At 35.6% G+C, this 21,059-nt stretch overlaps 6 protein-coding genes, 1 non-coding gene and 1 pseudogene across 8 annotated transcripts; all 8 read right to left on the reverse strand.

Moving 5' to 3' along the window:
• Positions 1-111: 111 nt before the first annotated feature.
• On the reverse strand, positions 112-1,163 carry LOC104712256 (protein HOTHEAD-like). The gene is made up of 2 exons (XM_087467478.1): positions 751-1,163; positions 112-654 (listed from the first exon to the last, which is right to left on the reverse strand). Exons 1-2 carry the CDS (start codon positions 1,015-1,017, stop codon positions 112-114), a joined length of 810 nt encoding a protein of 269 aa, XP_087323604.1. The 5' UTR covers positions 1,018-1,163.
• Positions 1,164-1,313: 150 nt separating this feature from the next.
• On the reverse strand, positions 1,314-1,976 carry LOC147939052 (protein HOTHEAD pseudogene; annotated as a pseudogene).
• A 1,836-nt stretch (positions 1,977-3,812) lies between these two features.
• Positions 3,813-6,373, reverse strand: LOC104712257 (protein HOTHEAD). The gene is made up of 5 exons (XM_010429110.3): positions 6,191-6,373; positions 5,447-6,091; positions 4,742-5,145; positions 4,102-4,640; positions 3,813-3,994 (listed from the first exon to the last, which is right to left on the reverse strand). Exons 1-5 carry the CDS (start codon positions 6,273-6,275, stop codon positions 3,913-3,915), a joined length of 1,755 nt encoding a protein of 584 aa, XP_010427412.2. The 5' UTR covers positions 6,276-6,373; the 3' UTR covers positions 3,813-3,912.
• Positions 6,374-7,389: 1,016 nt separating this feature from the next.
• Positions 7,390-10,665, reverse strand: LOC104712258 (protein HOTHEAD). The gene is made up of 5 exons (XM_010429111.3): positions 10,423-10,665; positions 9,665-10,306; positions 8,980-9,386; positions 7,767-8,305; positions 7,390-7,677 (listed from the first exon to the last, which is right to left on the reverse strand). The coding sequence occupies exons 1-5, from the start codon at positions 10,502-10,504 to the stop codon at positions 7,635-7,637; spliced, it is 1,713 nt and encodes a 570-aa protein (XP_010427413.1). The 5' UTR covers positions 10,505-10,665; the 3' UTR covers positions 7,390-7,634.
• A 1,437-nt stretch (positions 10,666-12,102) lies between these two features.
• LOC104712259 (peptidyl-prolyl cis-trans isomerase CYP19-3) lies at positions 12,103-13,585 on the reverse strand. The gene is made up of 2 exons (XM_010429112.3): positions 13,445-13,585; positions 12,103-12,902 (listed from the first exon to the last, which is right to left on the reverse strand). Exon 2 carries the CDS (start codon positions 12,889-12,891, stop codon positions 12,361-12,363), a length of 531 nt encoding a protein of 176 aa, XP_010427414.1. The 5' UTR covers positions 12,892-12,902; positions 13,445-13,585; the 3' UTR covers positions 12,103-12,360.
• Positions 13,586-14,712: 1,127 nt separating this feature from the next.
• Positions 14,713-17,613, reverse strand: LOC104712260 (putative methyltransferase PMT22). Of its 2 annotated transcripts, none has more exons than XM_010429113.3 (8): positions 16,923-17,613; positions 16,609-16,758; positions 16,259-16,529; positions 16,068-16,178; positions 15,790-15,961; positions 15,447-15,692; positions 15,163-15,357; positions 14,713-15,067 (listed from the first exon to the last, which is right to left on the reverse strand). In XM_010429113.3, exons 1-8 carry the CDS (start codon positions 17,592-17,594, stop codon positions 14,884-14,886), a joined length of 2,001 nt encoding a protein of 666 aa, XP_010427415.2. In that variant the 5' UTR covers positions 17,595-17,613; the 3' UTR covers positions 14,713-14,883. The 2 variants fall into 2 exon arrangements, with proteins under 2 accessions (XP_010427415.2, XP_087322680.1); XM_087466554.1 differs by having other exon boundaries at positions 16,898-17,540.
• A 477-nt stretch (positions 17,614-18,090) lies between these two features.
• TRNAK-CUU (transfer RNA lysine (anticodon CUU)) lies at positions 18,091-18,163 on the reverse strand. The gene has a single exon. It is a non-coding gene; the product is annotated as a tRNA-Lys (tRNA).
• A 526-nt stretch (positions 18,164-18,689) lies between these two features.
• LOC104712261 (ferritin-3, chloroplastic) lies at positions 18,690-20,587 on the reverse strand. Its single transcript, XM_010429114.3, has 8 exons — positions 20,165-20,587; positions 19,924-20,007; positions 19,765-19,825; positions 19,568-19,655; positions 19,387-19,448; positions 19,211-19,276; positions 19,057-19,120; positions 18,690-18,943 (listed from the first exon to the last, which is right to left on the reverse strand). Exons 1-8 carry the CDS (start codon positions 20,452-20,454, stop codon positions 18,903-18,905), a joined length of 756 nt encoding a protein of 251 aa, XP_010427416.1. The 5' UTR covers positions 20,455-20,587; the 3' UTR covers positions 18,690-18,902.
• Between the last annotated feature and the right edge of the window lie 472 nt (positions 20,588-21,059).

The raw sequence follows: 21,059 nt of genomic DNA on the forward strand, positions 1-21,059 counted from the left end.
TCTGCCCCATATACCTACACATTAGAAATCTCCAACATTTATCATGTCTATAACATATATTGTATAAATAACTTGTTTGGATCATTTGTTACGTTCGGTTTATGCATGTGTTTACCTTCCGAGCATCATGATCGTGGCTTGTGGATTAGTCCCCGGGGTCTTGAGAATCGTGGATGCATCGATGACCCTCAGCGCATCAATCCCTAATACTTTGTAATCCTTGTCCACCACTTTTCCAACTTGACAACCTCCATGGTAATGATAAAGAGTCATCACTGTATCTTTACATAACTGTTTCAAATCGAACACCGAGGTTATGTGCCTTGGCCTCAAATTGATGGGAAGGAGAAGAATGAGATCCAACAGTCTACGACCGGTCACTCCAGGGAACTTATACTTGGAGTATGCCTTCGAATCTATCACTTTAATCAAAGTACTAAGTCCTTCAACACAATTGTTCAAATCCTCTGGCTCTTGGTAGTAGTTGAATGTCACTGAAGGATTATCATCTGGATTTGTGTTCCGCAGCTCCAAGTGACCTCGCGAGAGCGGTCCATCCACTTTCATAACTATCCCACCAGCTTGTGCCGTCACGTTGAATCGGAAGTCCAAAGATTTGAAAAAGTTTGAGAGGGTTTTGGTAGGGAGTTTTATCTGCATATACATCATACAAAAATAACACCTGAATTAATTAGTCTTGTGAATAACAGTTTTATGTAATGTTTGGTGATATTAATTGATTATATATACCTCATTGAGAAGATTTATAACACCATCGAAGAAGCTATGTGTCAAACTAATAGAGAGACTTAACCCACTTAAACCTTCAATATAACTACCAAACTGTGGGATGCCCGCGATTTGGACAAGGGACACTTCTACTGGTTTAGGTGAAGGGACTAAAACAGGGTTCATGGTGTTATCACCCATTCCTTTTCCCACCATGGGGTGATCTAGGATGATTGGATTCACTCCATGGGCTGCAAGATGGGATCTTGGACCAACACCACTCAACATCAATAGTTGCGGGCTTGCAATTGCACCCGCTGATAAGATCACCTCATTCAGTGCGTCCTGATCCGCTAATTCTGCTGTGTGGAACAATCCATTTGCATCTCGGAATATGACCCCTTTGGCTTTAGGCTTTGGACTTTCTGTACAAAATCAAAGTTGATCATATCCGAATCATAGGAAAGGACAGGAACAATGTGTATGCTCATGTTCAACGAAGCAGGATGACAACGACCAAAATGATGAATTCCAAAATTATATGATACACTACATTACTTAAAAGTTAAAAACAACAAAGCGAACTATTGAATTGATAAAGTGGATTTTAAAATTTTGGTTTGGAATGTAGAATTTATCTGGTAGTAAAAATTTGGTTACGTGTAAGATAAGTCTCTCACACACTCTCTGTCTAGCTCTCTCGATGTTCTTAACCCTCACGAGTCATGCCGTCCAGTAGTGATGACGTCTCTAAAGGCCAATTGCCACCCCTTAACCTTTGGCTCGAACACCACTTTCTTCTCGACCCACTCGTAAGCCGCTTCGACCTCGTCTCGATCCCATCCTGCTTCCGCCACGAAGTCATCTTCCGCACGCGAGTAGAACCCCGCGTTTATCACCGTGCCTCCCCCGAGCACCCGCGCGCGTGAGTTGAATACACCGTCTTGGGAGATGAAAAGCTGCGCCCATGAGTTTGGAGTTATGTTCAAGAGTGTGTTTACGAAGTTGTTGATGTCTGTGGCCGTTGGGTTGTCGTAAGGGGAACCACCACGTTCGAGGATTAAAAAGGTAGCATTTTGAGAGAGCGTTGCGGCTAGTGCACATCTGGCGGTTCCTCCTCCGATGACTATATAGTCGAAGTGAGACAACTTTGGTGCTAATGTTGCATCTTTCATAAAACTATAATAACCAGCTTCATGACAATAAAAAAAAAAAAAAAAAAAAGAAGAAGTTAAAATCAAATACATATACACTATGAGTCTATGAATAACCTAAAAACTCATAAACAGAATCTATATATACATTTTTGGATACATTTAGCAAATAAATCCTGCACTTGAAACCTATTTACAAGCATGCCATTAGCATTAATTATTAATTTATTGTCATTTAATTTATTAATATTAAATTTCAACTTTTATAAACAAGATTTCTCATCCTTTAAAATTTCTAAAATAATAGGAACCACTTCCTTTAACATTAAATATTAAGTTTATAATAAATTTAATTAATATTAAGTTTTAAATTTTACAAAACAATATTTTCTCCATAAAAACATTTTCTAAACAAATTATATACACACATCTTGGGTCAATCCCAACAAAGAAAGCTTCAAGGCCAAAGGTTCTTTCTGGGAAGCAACCAGGGTGGTGGAGATGTCTAAGCTTTCTGAAACGGACGAAGGTACCAAGGTGGTGGAGATAATCGAGGAGTCGGAGGAGGATGACGGCAAAGGAGAGACAAGTTTCCTGATCCTTCCCACGTCGGAGGAGACGATTGTCAGAACTGGGTCGACCATGGTACGAAACATGACCGGGGAGCAAGTGAAGAGGATTTACCACAAAGATATGTACCGCAAACAGACGCTGATGTTAACCGAAACTTTGCAAGCTGAACCTCTCTCTTTTGCAGTTCCTGAACGTGTCATCAGCATCATAGACCGTTCAAAATACGAAACTCTTGTGTCAGATGACTGGGAACTACTTTTTCTCCACCAGACACCATAGACCACTTTTGACAGAGATACATTTGAATCAGTTTCCAGTTGCACTGGCTTATCAGCAGACTCTGAAACAATCTCACTTTCACTTAAAATGAGAGCAATCCTTGAAGACAAGTTGCATTAGTTAGTTAGAGTACTAACTAATATATTTATATTTGTAAGGTTGTACATTTTAAAAAATACAAATTAAACATTAATTATATATAGTTAATCAATAAAACAAATTATATTTTTTTTATGAAAAAATAGTCCCACGGTACACCACGGGTGAATATCTAGTGTTTAGTCAAAAAAATCGTACCTTTATCGGAATAATACGAACCGTGGAAGATGAAAATTACTACGATAACAAAACGAAATAATCGGAATATATGAAAATCCATGATGGTGTAGTAAACGAAATTCATGACTCTATGCTATAAATTTTTTGACCCACTCCAAAAATATAACTTTTAATTTGCTTAATGTGTACGTAGTTATATCATTTAGGGCATAAAAAGACTAGAATTCATCCGCTTTATATAATGGCGAAGTATATATACGATCCTCTTGTTCAGAGCCGTATATGAATTAACAAACAGTATGAACCTTATATATATATATATATATCATTACGGTTACGGCATATTCTTATTTCGATTGTGATTTTTTTGGCCTTTTTCCTTTTACCATTTATTTATCAACATGTGTGATAAATGATTTAGCATATATTATTTATGTCTTGAGAATTTGTGATATATGTGACAAAATTTTAATTAGATTTTTTTTTTATATGCGGTTCTTTCAAAAAAAAAAATATTACGACTGTGACCGCTGGGGAGAATTGGAAATTCTCACTTTTAAAAGAAATCCCATTAGATAATAAGTTTGACAACAAATGTTTTATGTTATGGTGGTGAGCTGAAGAGGAAAAGGAATTGGCTTATCATTTAGCCAGTGAGTACCTGCATGCATGTACTATATAGATTGTAAATGAACTAATTAATCCTAAAACTCACTGTATCTATTAAATCATAGATTACCAAATTCGATTTCATTTACTTTCATTCACAGAAAGAAAATAATCAGAAACCTCAAGTTATTTTCTTGGTCATAACACATTGACATTAATGAGAAAAAGCTCCTTGTACACACAAGTATTTATCTTTTTATATATATATGGATTCTTTGATTTAGAACTTTTACAACTCGGTTTTAACGGTTTCTTCTTCTTCTTTGCTTCGGATAATAGTCCTCTCTTGAAGAATCTTCTGCCCCATATACCTACAAATATTTAGAGAACACGGTTTATAGCTTTCGAACAATGATATATATGTAGAGAGAACATGGTTGGATCATAAACATCTATTGATTTCTGCATGTGCGTTTACCTTCCGAGCATCATGGTAGTGGCCTGGGGATTAGTCCCTGGAGACTTGAGAAACGTGGATCCATCGATGACCCTCAAAGCATCAATCCCTAATACTTTGTAATCATTGTCGACCACTTTCCCTACTTGACAACCTCCATGGTAATGATATATAGTCATCACGGTATCTTTACAATACTGTTTTAAATCGAACGCCGAGGTTATGTGTCTTGCCCTCAGATTGGTGGGAAGGGCAAGGTTGATATCAAGTAGTCCACGAGCACTCACTCCGTCGTACTTGTACTTGGAGTATCCCTTGGAATCGATCACTTTCATAATGGTACTAATTCCTTCAACACACTTGTTCAAATCCTCCGGATCCTGATAGTAGTTGAATGTCACTGAAGGGTTATCATCTGGGTCTGTGTTCCGCAATTCCAAGTGACCTCTGGAGAACGGTCCATTCGTTTTCTGGATGATCACACCCGCTTTTGCCGTCAAGTTCAAGCGAAGATCCAAAGGTTCAAAAATCTTTGAGATGAGATGCGTAGGAAATTTTGTCTGCACATAAAACAATATTATACAAAATATAGGGTGTTTAGTCTTGTGTACGTGTTATATATAACAAATTCATAGCATGTGAGTGTATTAATAGAGTATACCTTCTTAACAAGTTTCAGAACACCATCTAAGAAGCTACGGGTCAAACTAATAGAGAGACTTAACCCACTTCCACCTTCAATGTAACTGCCAAACTTGGTGATCCCAACGGCTTGTACAAGAGACACTTCTACGGGTTCAGGAGAAGGAATGAAAACCGGATTCATCGGGTTATCAGCCATCCCTTGTCCCACCATGGGGTGATCTAGGATGACCGGATTCACCCCATAAGCTTTGAGATGGGCGGCAGGACCCACACCACTTAACATCAATAGCTGTGGGCTCGCAATAGCACCCGCTGATAAGATCACCTCATTCATAGAGTCTTGCGTTGCCAATTCTGCCTTGTGGACCACTCCACTTGCATCTTGAAATATCACCCCATATGCTTTAGGCCTCTGGTTTCCTGACAACACAGAATTTTCGTACCCGGAGCAATAAAATAATTGTGTACAATACTGTCAATGACGAAATTAAGACAACATACTTAAAGCAAACTTAATTATAATTATGTATATATAATTCTATATATAAACCACAAGTTATGTTACACTAATGTTTGATTACGTATCAGCTACGTATCATTTACATCTTTCTCTCTCTGCCCTAAACCCTCACGAGTCACTCCGTCGCTTCTTCAATCAAAATTCATAAACCTCATACCATGGAAAAAAAAAACATATGTACTAGTATTAATTAGGGTATACCTTTGGTAGTGAAAAGAATTTTATGGACAGAAGCATGCAAGTAGACAAGAATCTTCTTCGGATTGGCATACTCCAACAAATTCGCCGCCGTGTGTCTATGACCATCCCGGTCAAATATCGTACCACCAAATTTGGTCCCATTGATATGTCCAAACGTGAAACCATTGTTTGGACTCACACCAGCCTCCAAAAGCCCATCTCTAAACGCCGATTGCCATCCTTTAGCCGGCGGTTCGAACACCAACTTCTTCTCGACCCATTCATAAGCCGCTTCGACTTCGTCCCTGTCCCATCCTGCTTCCTTCATAAAATCTTCTTCCCCACGCGAGTAGAATCCCGCATTTATCGCAGTCCCTCCACCGAGCACGCGCGCGCGTGAGTTGTAGACACCGTCTTCTGAGACGAAAAGCTGCGACCATGAGTTTGGAGTTACGTCTAAGAGCGTGTTTGCGAAGTTCCCAATGTCTGTGGCAGCTGGATTGTCGTAAGGAGACCCACCGCGTTCGAGTACTAAAACGGTGGCGTCTCGAGAGAGCGTTGCGGCTAATGCACATCCAGCGGTTCCTCCTCCGATGATGATGTAGTCGAAGTGAGATAACAACGTTGGTGCTGAGGTTGCGTTTTTCATAAAACTATAGTTTCCAGCTTCAAGATAACCAAAAATTTTCATAAAGTTCGGAATTAGTATTAGTAACAGTATATGCTAAGATATGGTTGGTTAGTAAGGGGAAGTAATTATTGTACCTTCATCGCAATAACACCATGAATCGTAAAAGATGAAAACTGCGACGAGTATTAAATGAAAAAATCGGAAAATATGAAAATCCATTTTAGTGTAAGATTATAGATTTGTTTTGTTCTTTTATCTTTTTTGAGGCAAAAACCAGTGGTTTTTATAAACAAACCCAAGAGAAGGAGCTATCTCATACTTTGTTCGACAAAGTTTTAGTTTCGGCCTCTTAATTTGCTGGCACATTTAGGTCCATAGATTATAGTATAATTAGAATCCTACTATATTAATTGGGAAGTACAAATATGAAACTAACCTTATGTAAAAAATTACATTCAATTGCCATTAGAAATTTTTAATTAAGCTTAATTAATTAATTTAAATAAATATAATTAACTAAAAAATAAAAACCACTCACAGATCAAATATTAAAAAATCTAAAAATATATATATATATATTTTCTCTCTCTAATAAATTATGAACGAAATTAGTAAACATTTTTTAAAAAAAAATATAAACCAATCAGTTTTAAAAACTAAGATTTTATATCCAAGTATACAATATAATTATTTTTAATAACTAAATTTGATGATTTCAAATTATTATTCTCCTATCATCTTTATTTTATGTACAAATTGTTTGAAATTTTCATACAATACTTATCATTAATAAAATGCAGAATTTTTTCTGCATATGTTGTGATTTGAATTTTTTAAAACGAAGATATATCACTCAATCTATGAAAAATGTGTGTTTTAATTTCCACGGGTTGGTAAAAATAAATTTATATAGATGATATATTATAAATTTTATTTGCTCATAATTATAATAATAAAATTACTATTTTATATTTCACAAAATAATGATGCAAATACAACAAACAAACAATAGAAAACTGTAATAATACGTCAAAAATAAAATACTATAATATTCTAAAATAATTAGTATTCAAATAGACTAATAGATTTACATAATAATTAAAAATAAATATTATCTCAAACAAAATAACAGTCTTTAAAAAAATATAACAATAAATTTTATTATTATATTATAAATTTTTTTAAAAATGTTGACCCGTGCTTTAAGCACGGAATATCTTCTAGTTTGTTTTTATTATATAACAATTAATATATAGTTAATGTTACCCAACGGTCCTTATCATACACGTTTTTCTTGTATCCATATTTTTTCTCAACCATACATGATACATCATAATTCAAAGATAATTTATTTTATAACCATAAGACAAACCAAAGATTTTGTTATCCTTTTTGGTTCCTTTTTAGTTTCTCCGCAGTTGGCCAGATCCAAAATAATAATTTTGCATGTACAAATGACCAGGCTGCACAATTGTCCCTTTGGAAAGAAGACCTAATTTGTCGAATTGAAAAGAACTATATTTTTTCCTTAACAAATTTTTTTTTAGTATATTTAAAATCTCATGTTTCTTCTTTTCTTCAGAAAGCCGTCCTCTCTCGAAGAACTTTCTGACCCATATACCTACACATTACAATTATCCATAAATTTTACAATTAAAACATGTTTAAATCATCATTTGTATCGATTGGTCTTGGCATGTGTTTACGTACCTTCCGAGCATCATGATCGCGGCCTGGGGATTAGTCCCTGGAGACTTGAGAAACGTGGATCCATCGATGACCCTCAAAGCATCAATCCCTAATACTTTGTAATCCTTGTCGACCACTTTTCCTACTTGACAACCTCCATGGTAATGATATATAGTCATCACGGTATCTTTACAATACTGCTGCAAATCAAATGTTGATGTTAAGTGTCTTGGCCTCAGATTGGTGGGAAGGGCAAGGATAAGATTCAATAATCCACGCCCACTCGATCCAGGGTACTTGTACTTGGAGTACCCTTTTGATTCTATCACTTTAATGATGGTACTAAGTCCCTCAACACACTTGTTCAAATCTTCTTGATTCTTATAGTAGTTGAATGTCACTGAAGGGTTATCATCTGGATCTGTATTTCGCAACTCCAAGTGACCTCTCGAGAGCGGTCCACTTGCTTTCTGGATGATCACACCCGCTTTTGTCGTCACGTTCAAGCGAAGATCCAAAGATCTTAAAAACGTTGAGATGGATTGAGTAGGAAGTTTCGTCTGCATAAGAAACATTATACAAAACTAGCATATTGTTAGTCTTCTGTTATAACAATTTCATATATCTTTAACCTCATGCTAGTTTTAAAAAAAGGAAAAATTCTCAAAAATAGCACCAAAATAAATTTATTTTTCAAATTTAGCACAACATCTCTAAAATTTCAGAACTAACACTATATTTCAAAATTAATTTTTTAAAATTAAATCCTAAATTCAAAATACTAAAACTTACCAATCAAAAGTATATGAAATTGAGAACCCAAACCTAAAAAAAAATTCTAAAAATTATTTTTAAATATTATAATGTACTCTCTCCGTTTCAAAATATAGGATGTTTTGGGTGAGAGCACGCAGATTAATAAATAATCACTTTTAAAAAGTTCAACCAATCATAAACAAGACTACATAAAATAAATACTAAAAAAATATTGAAGTAATTTAAAAGTTATTTAAAAAGTTGAAAACATCTTATATTATGAAACAAAGAAAAACCTCTAAAACATCTTATATTATGAAACAGAGGAAGTATTAAATAGTTCTATTTTTAAAAATTTATGGAATGTGTGTTATAATAGTCCATAAAACTAGTTTTAGTGTTATTTTAGGGTATATCTCTTAAAAAAACCAAAAAAAAACAATTTCATAGCATTGTAGTGTATTAATTGATTGTATACCTTTTTAACAAGATTTAAAACACCATCTAAGAAGCTGCGGGTCAAACAAATAGACAGACTTAATGCACTTCCACCTTCAATGTAACTACCAAACTTGGTGATCCCAACAGCTTGTACAAGAGACACTTCTACGGGTTCAGGAGAAGGGATGAACACCGGGTTCATCGGGTTATCAGCCATTCCTTGCCCCACCATAGGGTGATCTACAATGACTGGATTCACCCCATGCGATGCAAGATGGGCTGCAGGGCCGACACCACTCAGCATCAGTAGCTGCGGGCTCGCAATGGCACCAGCTGATAAGATCACCTCATTCAATATTGAATCTTGCGTTCCCAATTCTGCCGTGTGGTACACTCCACCTCCATCTTGAAATATCACCCCATATGCTTTGGGCCTCCCATTAACTGTCCAATTATATTAAAATTAAATATTATAACCATGCTCTAGTCAACATATAACAATATCATTACTGCGTATAATATATATATGCTTTAAAAAGGAAGTATTTCAACTAACAAACACAAGTTGTGATTAAAAAAAAAAAGTTTGATCACGTGTAAGCTACGTCTCTCTCTTTTATTGTCTTTTATTGGTTTCTTATTTTTTTTTGGCCAGCAACGTCCCTCTCTCTCTTCTTATGGAAACAATCAAACAATAGAAGTGTATTTTAATAGTCAAATACCTTTGGTAGTGAAGAGGATCTTATGGACAGAAGCATGCAAGTAGACAACAATCTTATCCGGATTAGCATACTCCAACAAATTAGCTGCGGTGTGTCTATGACCATCGGGGTCAAATATGGTACCACCAATTTTGGTGCCAACGACATGTTCGTACGTAAAACCATTGAAAGGAGTGACTCCAGCCTCTAAAAGCCCATCTCGAAACGCCGATTGCCATCCTTCAACCTGCGGTTCGAAAACTACTTTCTTCTCGACCCACTCGTAAGCCGCTTCGACCTCGTCTCTCTCCCATCCTGCTTCCGCCACGAAATCTTCTTCCGCACGCGAGTAGAATCCCGCGTTTATGACGGTACCTCCACCAAGCACGCGAGCGCGTGAGTTGTAGACGCCGTCTTCGGTGATGAATAGCTGCGACCATGAGTTTGGTGTTGTGTTCAAGAGTGTGTTTGCGAAGTTACCGATGTCTGCCGCGGTTGGGTTGTCGTAAGGGGAACCGCCGCGTTCGAGGACTAACACGGTAGCGTTTTGAGAGAGCGTTGCAGCTAGTGCACATCCGGCGGTTCCTCCTCCAACTACTATATAGTCGTAATGATATAAATTTGGTGCTGATGTTGCATCTTTCATAAATCTATAGTTTCCAGCTTCACGAAAACACATAAGTTGGAGAGTTCATATCAGTATACCACTAAAGGTATAACCGTAAAAAGAAATCATAAGTTGAATGATTGGTTAAATTAGGAAACTATAACAATTGTACCTTCGTCGGAATAACATGAGTCGTGGAAGATGAATACTGCGACGAGAATAAAATGAAATAGTCGGAAATTAATGAAATCCATTACAGCGCAAGATTATATTTGTTGAAGTGGTATAAGAAAGATCATAGTTGTTTGGTTCTTTATCTATTGGGGCTAATGAAAAAAATATGATTATGTCCATACGCTATATATATAAGGCAAAGTCTTTTGGAGTATAAACAATATTTATTAAAAAGAACCATATCTCTCACGGTTACGGAAAAGTCTTATTCGATGGTGGCTGGCTTTGGCTTCTTTGCTTTCTGGCACATTTAAGTCCAACGAGTATAATCAGTGTAGTACAACAATATCTTCCATATTAGGCACGACCAAAAGGAAAAAAATATCTTCCATATTTAGGAGTAGTAATTAATATATTTTAATTCATACCCCACGGTTCTTATTTATACACATTATTTGCAAAAAAAGTTTGGTTTGTTGTATTTGACTACTTTCTAAGAACTAAGATTTCGAGTTTCGACCATACATTACGATAAAAAGATATTTTTCTTATTGGATACCAAAAAATGTTTATAAAGGTAACATCATCCGATCATCGCAAATGATGCTAAAATGCGAACAAAATATACAAATATTTCGAAGGAAACCACATTTACCTAACATGTGTTTTTTTTTTTTTCTGCACTTGGCCAGATCTAAAATCGTATTTGTGTCCTTAAAGAGTTAGAAGTAAGGCTGCACAAGATGCTCAAAGAGTTAGAAGTGAGGCTGCACATGATCCTTTATGTAAGTGTACCTAATCTGTTGACTTTAAAATATATACTCTCTCTGTATCAGAATAGATGATGTTCTAGGATTTTATTTTGTATCAGAAAGAATGATTTTCTGTATACTTTATCAATTAATGCTAAAAAAATTGCAAATTTCAAGAATCATTAAATGAAAATTTAAAAGTTTGATGAAATATTATTGGTTAATAATTATAAAAATACTCCCTCGGTTTCACAAAGAGTGTCATTTTGACACAATGCACACAAATTAAGAAAATATAGAATTATACATGTTTGCCCCTATTTAATAAGTGAGTAATGGTTTAAATTCAATGAAAATGACCTTTGGGATAAAGGGTAAATTAGAAAATTTAATGTAAAAAACACATTGGAATTGTAAAGTGACAGTCTTTGTGAAACAAGAAAAAATCTCCAGAATGACACTCTTTATGAAACAGAGAGAGTATATTATTATATATAAATAATACCCTTATTGCTAGACATTAAATATTTTTCTTAATTCTTGTAAAAATACTAAAGCATCATCTATCATGATACAGACAGAGTATATATCTTTCTTACTTCTACTAATAATGAAGCATAGAGACTTTTTCTCTCATGCAATTAGTGATTGGCTTCGTTATTGTAATGAGCATGAGCTGGTTGCGTCTGACTTTTAGTAACAAAATTAGCATTAACTGCAATGGCAAACTTTAACTACAAACAGAAAACTTATCAAAGAAATGTGAGAAATACTTGTTTTCATTGGTTAAAATCCCACATGATCATCGAGTCTTATCTAGTTATGTATGTATATATCTGCCCATTGTGAAAAGTCAGCAGCTCTAGAACTTTCAATGAAAGTAACAAGTGAATCCTAATAAGAGAGTTTGGCTTACGCATAACTAATACCAAAACATGAAACAGTTCATCATAAATTGGAAAACTTGAAAAAACCATAACCAAACGACTCCATAAAGAAATTTACCATAATTATCATCCATCCATCCACACTCATACATAGTTTTTTATAAAACTTAGAAGGATGAATCACTTACTAAAGATTCATATAATATTGTCAAAACCTAAGTAGATTGACCTTAACTATCTCTGATGCTGCAGTCTCCACTTCACAACAGTCAAGATCAACCAAAACGTGTTTAAAACTTACGAACTTGGGTTCTTGAGCTCACCACAGTCTTCAATCACAACTGGTTCAGAGGTATTTCCCCTGTCAGATCCCACATCTTCCATTGCCTTCACCACATTGTACCCATCAACAACTTTCCCAAAAACAACGTGTTTCCCATCAAGCCACGATGTCTTCTCAGTGCAAATGAAGAACTGAGACCCATTTGTGTTGGGACCAGCGTTAGCCATGGACAAAATCCCTGGACCAGTGTGCTTCAACTTGAAGTTCTCATCATCAAACTTAGCCCCGTATATGGATTCTCCTCCAGTTCCATTCCCACGGGTGAAATCTCCACCTTGGCACATGAATCCTGGGATGATACGGTGAAAGGCTGAGCCTTTGTAGTGTAACGCCTTCCCTGCTTTCCCAATTCCTTTCTCTCCTGTGCACAAAGCACGGAAATTAGCAGCTGTTCTCGGTGTTACATCAGCAAACAGTTCCATTACAACACGCCCTGCCTTCATCTTCCCAATCAAGATGTCAAAGAAGACTTTTGGGTTCGCCATTTTCACTAATCCTGTAAATAACAAAAGTTATGATTCAGCAACTCAAACTATGAACTAAAACCATGGATCTGAAACTAAACCCTATACAAAGATCACTTCCTATAGACTTTTCTTCATTCCAACACAGCCACAAACGCAACACAAAAGGTCTCAAATGGTTCAAACAACAACAATGGTGTGATCCAATTATTGTCTGATTCACTCAATTCAAAAGAATAGAGACTAAACTGTTCAGAACTGAAGCATATTGAAATCATATCAAACAACAAATCATGAAATCAAGATATAAAAGTGTCACACCCATCAAAATTGTCGATAAGAAAAGACAAGTTCTTATAACACAGAGATTATTATTTCAAATCCCAAATGGATGGTTTTTAGAATATCGCACAAATATTGAGCTCGCAGGCGTTTTTAATTATACGTTATCTGCAAGCCTTCGATATGTGCTTATACAACGCAAAAATTGAGGAAACAGAGAAACAATTGGATTCATAAACTGAAGCAGAATCATCAAAAGACATGAAAAAAAGGGTTCACCGAAATGAAGTACCTTTGCAGATGAAACACAAAAAAAAAAAAGTTCGTCTTCTCAACGAGTCCGTAAAGTTTAACTTCGGCGATGCGAGTGAAGATCTATATAACGGCTAGGGTTTTACTAGGGCTTTTGCTTGTTATGAGACAGAGGGAGTTCAATGTGTTTTGTCGTTTTTGTCCTTCCCTAACAGGCTCATCATTAAGCCCATTTCAGACCCATTACCAAAACTACCATCCTGACACCCAACAACTCATACAGTATTACTATTTGATTTCTTCTATATTTACTAGAGTTGAGTCTTTTTACCATACTATTTTTTAGTATAAGTTTTTATTTTGATAGTTGTATTTTTTAAACTCATAGTTATATATGTTTAATATTTACGAAATTTTAGTCTTACTTATTATTTTCTTTTTTTAGATAATTTTTTAATTTCATTATTTAGCATACATTTTTCAAATAATTTTATAATATATACTTCTAAATTTGAAATTTAATTTACCTTGTTTTGAAATACTTCCCCTGCAACAACGCGGGGGTCTGAACCTAGTATTATTAATAAACACTAAAATTACATTCTGGAAGATATTTTTTATGCTCAAAAACATTAGTCATGTTCCCTGTTTCTTTCTTCATTTGAAATCCTTGTCTACCTCCACGAAAGTTTTTGAATCGTGAGAATAAAAGAACGGTGGAGTTAATGGATAAACACATCAGCCTGAACTGAACATGCACCACTTCTCAGTTCCTAATTCTGATGTATGCAATCCATATAAATTGTTTTTAAATAGAAGACATCTTTATTATCATATTCTAAAGTCATATCCAAAAACTCACTATATAATCCATCTAACTTTTGGAAAAAAACTCTAGGTACATTTATTAAAATTTTATATATAAATTAACTAAAAGTTGTAAAGTAGATTCATCATTCCAAAAATATTTTGTTAAATTAAGAATTGAAGAGATTTCTTTACTATTTTATATTATTTTGTGTCATGGCCAAAAAATAAAAACAGTTCAAAAAAACAAATATATATATATATATATATTCAAAATATTCTACATATGAACAGTTACAACTTTACAAAAAAAAACATTTACAATGAACAATTGCAATTTTTCATAAAAGACATTTAAAATTTTCTACATATTTTTTTAGAAAATTATCTAAAAATTACGATTGAAAAAACACAACTTTTGGCGACATTTATATTGCTATTATATATAGATTAAGTACACAACTATCAACAAATCAAAACCTAATCCTCAACAAAAAAAAATCAAAGGAAAAAAAGATTTGTATATAAACTTCAGGTTTTTTGAAAGCTTAGTTAATAAACGAACACTTTGTCAAAATAATTTCGCCTTCAGATTCATTCCTACACTTGGAAGCCAAAAATTATACTTCAAAAAAATTAAGAACAGCCTTGCTCAAAACGTAAATGAACTCTTCACGGACGCCACGAAGACTTGACGCCGACAAGGTATTTGCCTCTGTACACATTCGTTGACCATCGGAGAGATAATAGGATAGGGTTCAGCTTCTTCAACATTTCAACGGTGTCTTGCACTACAAGATACCCTCCTGGTCTTACTACTCTGTCTATTTCCACTACCACCTCCATCAATTCACACCTGAGAAAAACCCCAAAGTTAAAAGCAACTTATGTAGTTTCCTTGTAGATCCAAACACACAAAACTAGTCCAGTTCAAGAATCATAAACCTTTACCTTTGAGAAAGATTGGTGAGAAGGAAACTCGAGTGCAAGAGATCATAGGATCTAGGGTATGTATTGAACGACTCACACCAATCGTGGTATATCCCGATCAAACCTCTATCGAAAATGGTTGGTAACGTGTCTTCACCAGTCACAGGAATCACATTCATCACCCAAAGAGGTTTGTTTATAAGAGCAGCCGCAAATCTGAAAACAAAATTATGAACCAAGACAAGTAAGCAAGAGAAGACTCTTACTTTTGTGAACTAACATTGAAAAATCAAAAGTTGTCTCACCCTCCATAACCAGCGTTCATGTCCATAACATTGTGAATCTTGCTCCAGTTTATAGCTAAACCGTTTAGGTAGATATCTGATATGACACCAGACCAGAGTTTCGTATCTTCTCTGTATCTCTCTTCACCAGTCTGTTCTCTCAAGAGGCTCACCGGTGTATCGGTTAACCTTCCAGGCCATACTGAAGGCCATTTTCCGGTTAAACCGACCGGTACTTTTGGTAGACATGTAAGCAGAGGAGTGTACCTGTGATTCGAAGTTACAGGTATTGGTCAAGACTCGAGAGATATCAAAAACTCTGCTTTCTGCTGAAATGAAACAAAATAGGATAAAATGTCATTACCATGAACTGTTCTTCTTAGTCTCTTCTTCTATGCAGAGAGGTGGATCTTTCTTCTTACGAGCTTCATAGCAAGAATCTGAGTCTGGTTTTTGGTAAATCACGAATCCAACTTTTGTGAAACGAGTTCTAGCCACAACTTTCCAACACATTGATGTAGTCAAAGCCTCCATTGCTGCAAAGAGAAAACACACACAAAAGCAGAACATTCATAAACCTTCTTCTGTATGCATAATGGCAGACTCACTCTGATAAGATTAACAACAACTCTTAATACTAACTTTTCCAAACATTACGGTGTCCTTCATCGTGTTGATAAACCGGTGTAGCTGACCAGACAAAAAACCCTCCAGGCCTTAGAACTCGGTTAAGTTCCAAAAGTGGTCTACCACCTGCAACAACACATTTCCATAACCGTACTAAGAAAAGCAATGAACTTCTCTGATTCAAAAAGTTAAGGATGTATATCAACCGTATCCGTGCCAATGGACTCTGCATCTAGCGCAATGGATAACGTCGTAAGCATTATCAGGAAAAGGAAGCTTCTGAGTTCCAATAACAGCTAGTGTAGCTGGAATCCCTCGTTCTAGTGCGAACTGAATCTGAGCTTCGTGTTCGTCTTTAGGAGCAAATGACATAGTGATTACGTTTTTATCAAGTAAAGTCCCACCAAAGCTAGCCACACCACAACCAACATCAAGAACCACTCTTACTTTCTTCCCCCAATCAAGTACACGTAACGTCTGTACAAAAAAAAAGAAAAAACCAAAACTCAGTAAACTGAATCAAATATTTTGGTTTATGTGTTATATGTTTTTAAACCTTTTGTATGAAGTTGATGTAGTGAATAACACCGTCTTTGAATTGAGTTCCTCCTCCAGGGAAGACAAAGAAAGGTCCGGATTTGCGCACCCAATTCTGATCTTTCTTGTATTCTACAAGCTTCGGGTGAGGAACATTATCATACCAAATCTGCAGAAACAGAGAATTTAGAAAGCAGAACAATCACAAGAACTAAACTACTCTAAATCAACAAAGCAAGAACCAAGAAGACCTGATTTTTTTCTTTTTGCAAGAACCAAAGAAACCGTAACAAAATAAAATATCTTACCAAAAAACAGAAACGAGTCTCTCACCATGTCCCTACTCTGAGGCCAAGGAAGAGGAACCTTGTAGCGTTGTGGCAAAGGAACCAAACATTTAGGTGCAGGCTGAGGGCAATGTCTCTCTCTGTGCTCCATGTTCCTCTTCGACTTGAGTTTCTTGATAGCTTTCGTGTTATCCAAACAAGGTATGTAATCTGGACTCTCACATCTCTTCCAATTCACGGTCAAACTCACATTCCATTCTTTGTCGTCTTTAAGCAAATCCGATTCTAAACTCTGATCAATCGGATGATCATCAACGACTCGGGTCTGATTAACCGGTGGTTCCGGAGGAGATGATGAGTCGTCGTTGGTGGGACTCGAGATTGGTGTAGCGGTGGGGATGTTGGAGAGAGAAGATCGACGGAGATTAGAGAGAGACAAGTAAGGGAAGAGATCGATGGTGTCATTGGTTAAGAGGAGGATCGTGACTGATACGAGCAAGAGTGAGAGAACACAGAGACCTGAGAGTTTGCGACTTTGAAAGATGTTCTTGATCATTTCTTTATTCTGTTTCTTCCACACAACACAATTAGAGAGAGTTACTCTGATGATCGATCTTGAGAAAGGGAAGAGAAGAGAGATATTGTAGTTTGTGTGTAAAGAGCTAAATATAGAAAACAAGATTGGCAATAAATAAATATAATATATGACATGTGTCATGCCATTACTTGCTCCGACGTGATGTGAATTGTGAGATATGGAAAGTAATCTTATAGTATCTTTTATGAAGTTATGATAATTGTATAGTTTGATGTGCAAGTTAGTGGATGAGAATAGGGTACAAAAGGTGAAATTGGTCTAAACCGGAAAATCTTACTCTATTTAAACCGGTCTGTTTAAGGAGTCTCCAGCTTCAAGCTGTGTGACTTTGCCTTTATGTCTCTCAATAGAAGGACAAAAGCTATCAAAATTACCTAAGTTAACTCTCATAAATCAAATACTTTATAACTTCGTGTGAACGAATTGCTTATTTGTAGTCTTGTAGATTAATTTGATTGTGAACAAATTGCTTTAACTATAAAGTCATTTGGTTGTTAAATAAAGAACACATCAGACAAGAAATCATAATACCAAAGCTCATCCTCATGTGTCTTCTTCTTCATCTTAGAAACAATTACAAAAAGTTTTCCCTTAAAAAAATAAAGACACCAACATTCGCCCACCGTGGGGCTCGAACCCACGACCACAAGGTTAAGAGCCTTGCGCTCTACCAACTGAGCTAGACGGGCTTGTTGTTTGTTATCTCCTCCCTAACATAATATTGATAACGAAAAAGGTAAACATGAAATAAATTAGTAAATTACTAATGTACTGGTGGAGCTGGATGGTCTAGACTCTAGACTCTAGAGACACTACGCCCATGACATGTATCAGACTTTATCAACTAATTTTTTTTACCATTCCTCAATTTTAAGTTCATCGATATTTCAAGTCGATAAATGTCTTTTGTGGATTTATAAAATTTAGAATATTTTATACATGTGAAAGATATTATATCGCGTACACAATATTATACAAGATATTAGTATAAAATTGTTTTTCAAGAACATCGTATTAAAATGACGAAATAACAAATTGATTGGTATTTGTTGTGGGTCACGAAGTGTATGGACACTGATTACTGATCTCATTGGATTACCACTATGTTTATTTTTCTTTGATAAAGAATGTTTTGGTACCACTTTGTTACTAATACGAAATTAAAACATACTACTTTCATGCGCGGTAATAAAAGTGTATATCATAAAACAATGGTTGATGTGAAACGTTCTAAAGGAAACTGATATATTAGGAACATAATATTGGAAAATAAAAAGAAGGTTAACCCAAGAAACATAATAGCTTGTTTTCTCTCACAAAGGAACAGATATTAAATCAAGTCTACCCTCACAAAGTTACATCTCAGCAGCATACTCAAAATAACTCGAAAGTTAAACCGAACTGCGAGGTTACAGCTAAAAAAATCGATCAAGCAGCACGAAGAAGCTCCTGATCGAAATGCCATGTTCCTGTATACAAAAAAAAAAAAAAAAAAAAAACACAAAGTGTGAGGCACGAAGTGGACGAATTGAGGTAATGTGTTTTATATAGATTTTAAAACTGATTAAACAAATAGGTTTACCATGTCCTTTGCCGAGTCTCCTAAGTTGAGAAACATATTCTGAGATTTTCTTAATAGCTTCCACCTGCGAATGTTATTTTAAAAGTTCATTAGATTCCATTTTTGACAGATCTCTTTGCCACTAACATAGAACGTGTCTGTGTATTTTGTTTACCTGTTCGTTTAGGTACGTACTCTCAATAAAATCTGCCAACTGGACATCATCGTTCTTGGAAGCCACCTGTTGACCATCACAATATTCAAATGCCAAATTGTTATTAAGAAAGATTTTCTTAACTAGCTAGATTATGACTTGAATGCCATAAACAAGAAATAGAGAGATGGTCTTACACTGTGCAGGTTTAGGAGCTTTTCATTGACTAGCTTCTCCAATGAGAGAGTAAGCTCCATAGCTGGCAACAACAAAGAAACACCAAATTATGCATTCCAAAACTTAAAAATTATGCAATCCTCTTCAATCATAATAACATCACAACAATCTCAGAAACGGAAAAAAAAATTGAAGCTTTACCATAGAGAGCATCTCCTTTCTCAGGGTGATCAAACTCAGACTGAGGGAGCACCATGGGTTGTAACTTCACCCTTCCACCACGCTTGTTCTGTAGATCGAGTAAAACAAAAACGGTGTTAGTATAAAACAAAAACCTCAAACGATAGGGGCTAATGAAATAAAAAAACAAAACGAAATCGTTGGCTAAAAAGGAGGACCTGATACTCCATCAACAGCTCAGCGTGCTCTCGCTCTTCAACACTTGAATCCTTGAAAAATCTGAGTAACAGAGACAAATTATTAAATCAACACACACAGAGACACAGAACGAACATTAAGCAAAAGGGGTTTCCAATAATAATGAAAAAAAAACTCACTTGGCGAAACCCTTGAGGGCAACGTTATCACGATCAAAATACGCATAGAGAGCGTGGTAAACGTAGGATGCGTTATACTCCACACTGCAACCAAACAAACGCAAAATCCAGATTCATTATATACTCAAACAAAAAAAAAAGCTACAAATCTCAATGTTCTTCAAGCAAAAAAACTCAAATCGACAGATTTAGAATTCCAAATCTAAACAAAAACTGTTACAAATCGAAGACGAAAACGTACTTGATCTGTTCGTTAACAGCGGCTTCGCACTCAGGGGAGTACAATTGACGAGCAAGAGAAAACTGTTGACCAGAAGGAACAAGATCTAGCTCTTTCTTCACCTCTTCGAACGGCTCAAACACAACGCCGCTCAACGTGCTTGCGGTGGTTGATGAACCCTTGGTACTAGCACGGAGAGCGAACGAGAGGTTTCCGGGTTTTACAGAAGAAACCGAAGAGAAGAGAGGAGTCTTCTCTCCATGAATGTTCAAGAGTGAGAAAGTTGAAGCAGCAGCAGCTTTGAGAAGCATCTTTTCTTTCTCTCTCTCTGTGGAAACGAACGATATTGGAAGAGAAGAAGAAAGGGTTCTTTGTGGTGGGTGAGGGAGGCGATGAGTGGCGGAAGGATGTATTATAAATGGATGATGAGGCGGTAGATGAATGACACGTGTATGGATGAGATTGAGAGGTGGGTTTTGGAGCGTGTCAGGCGTGTGGTATTACCGCTTTGCTGGAAGATATTTACATTTTTCTCATTGGTTTTTGTGTACATTTTGGGCCCTCTCGTTTTTTGGATTTTTCCTTTTCGGCTTTTTCTGTAAAAGAGAAAAAGAAAAATATATCAATTGACATTTTTTTTGGTGAGAAAAAAGAAAAGGGGAATAAACTCAAAAATAAGGGAGTTTTGCTATAATAACCTATAATATTATTAGAAAACAACCAAATCTATCAAGATTTTAAAAGATTTGTAGAGCAGATTTTTAACATTTTTAATTTTTAATAGTATGTACAATTTTTACAATATTAACAAGAATAAAATATTTGAAACTAAATAATATGTACATTTGTAAAAGATTTGAAACTAAATAATATGTACAATTTTATTTCTTTCCAACAGAATAATATGTACATTTTT

This window comes from Camelina sativa, chromosome 9 (assembly GCF_030686135.1).
Source record: "Camelina sativa cultivar CO46 ecotype springtype chromosome 9, ASM3068613v1".
In the NCBI taxonomy this organism is placed as follows: domain Eukaryota; kingdom Viridiplantae; phylum Streptophyta; class Magnoliopsida; order Brassicales; family Brassicaceae; genus Camelina; species Camelina sativa.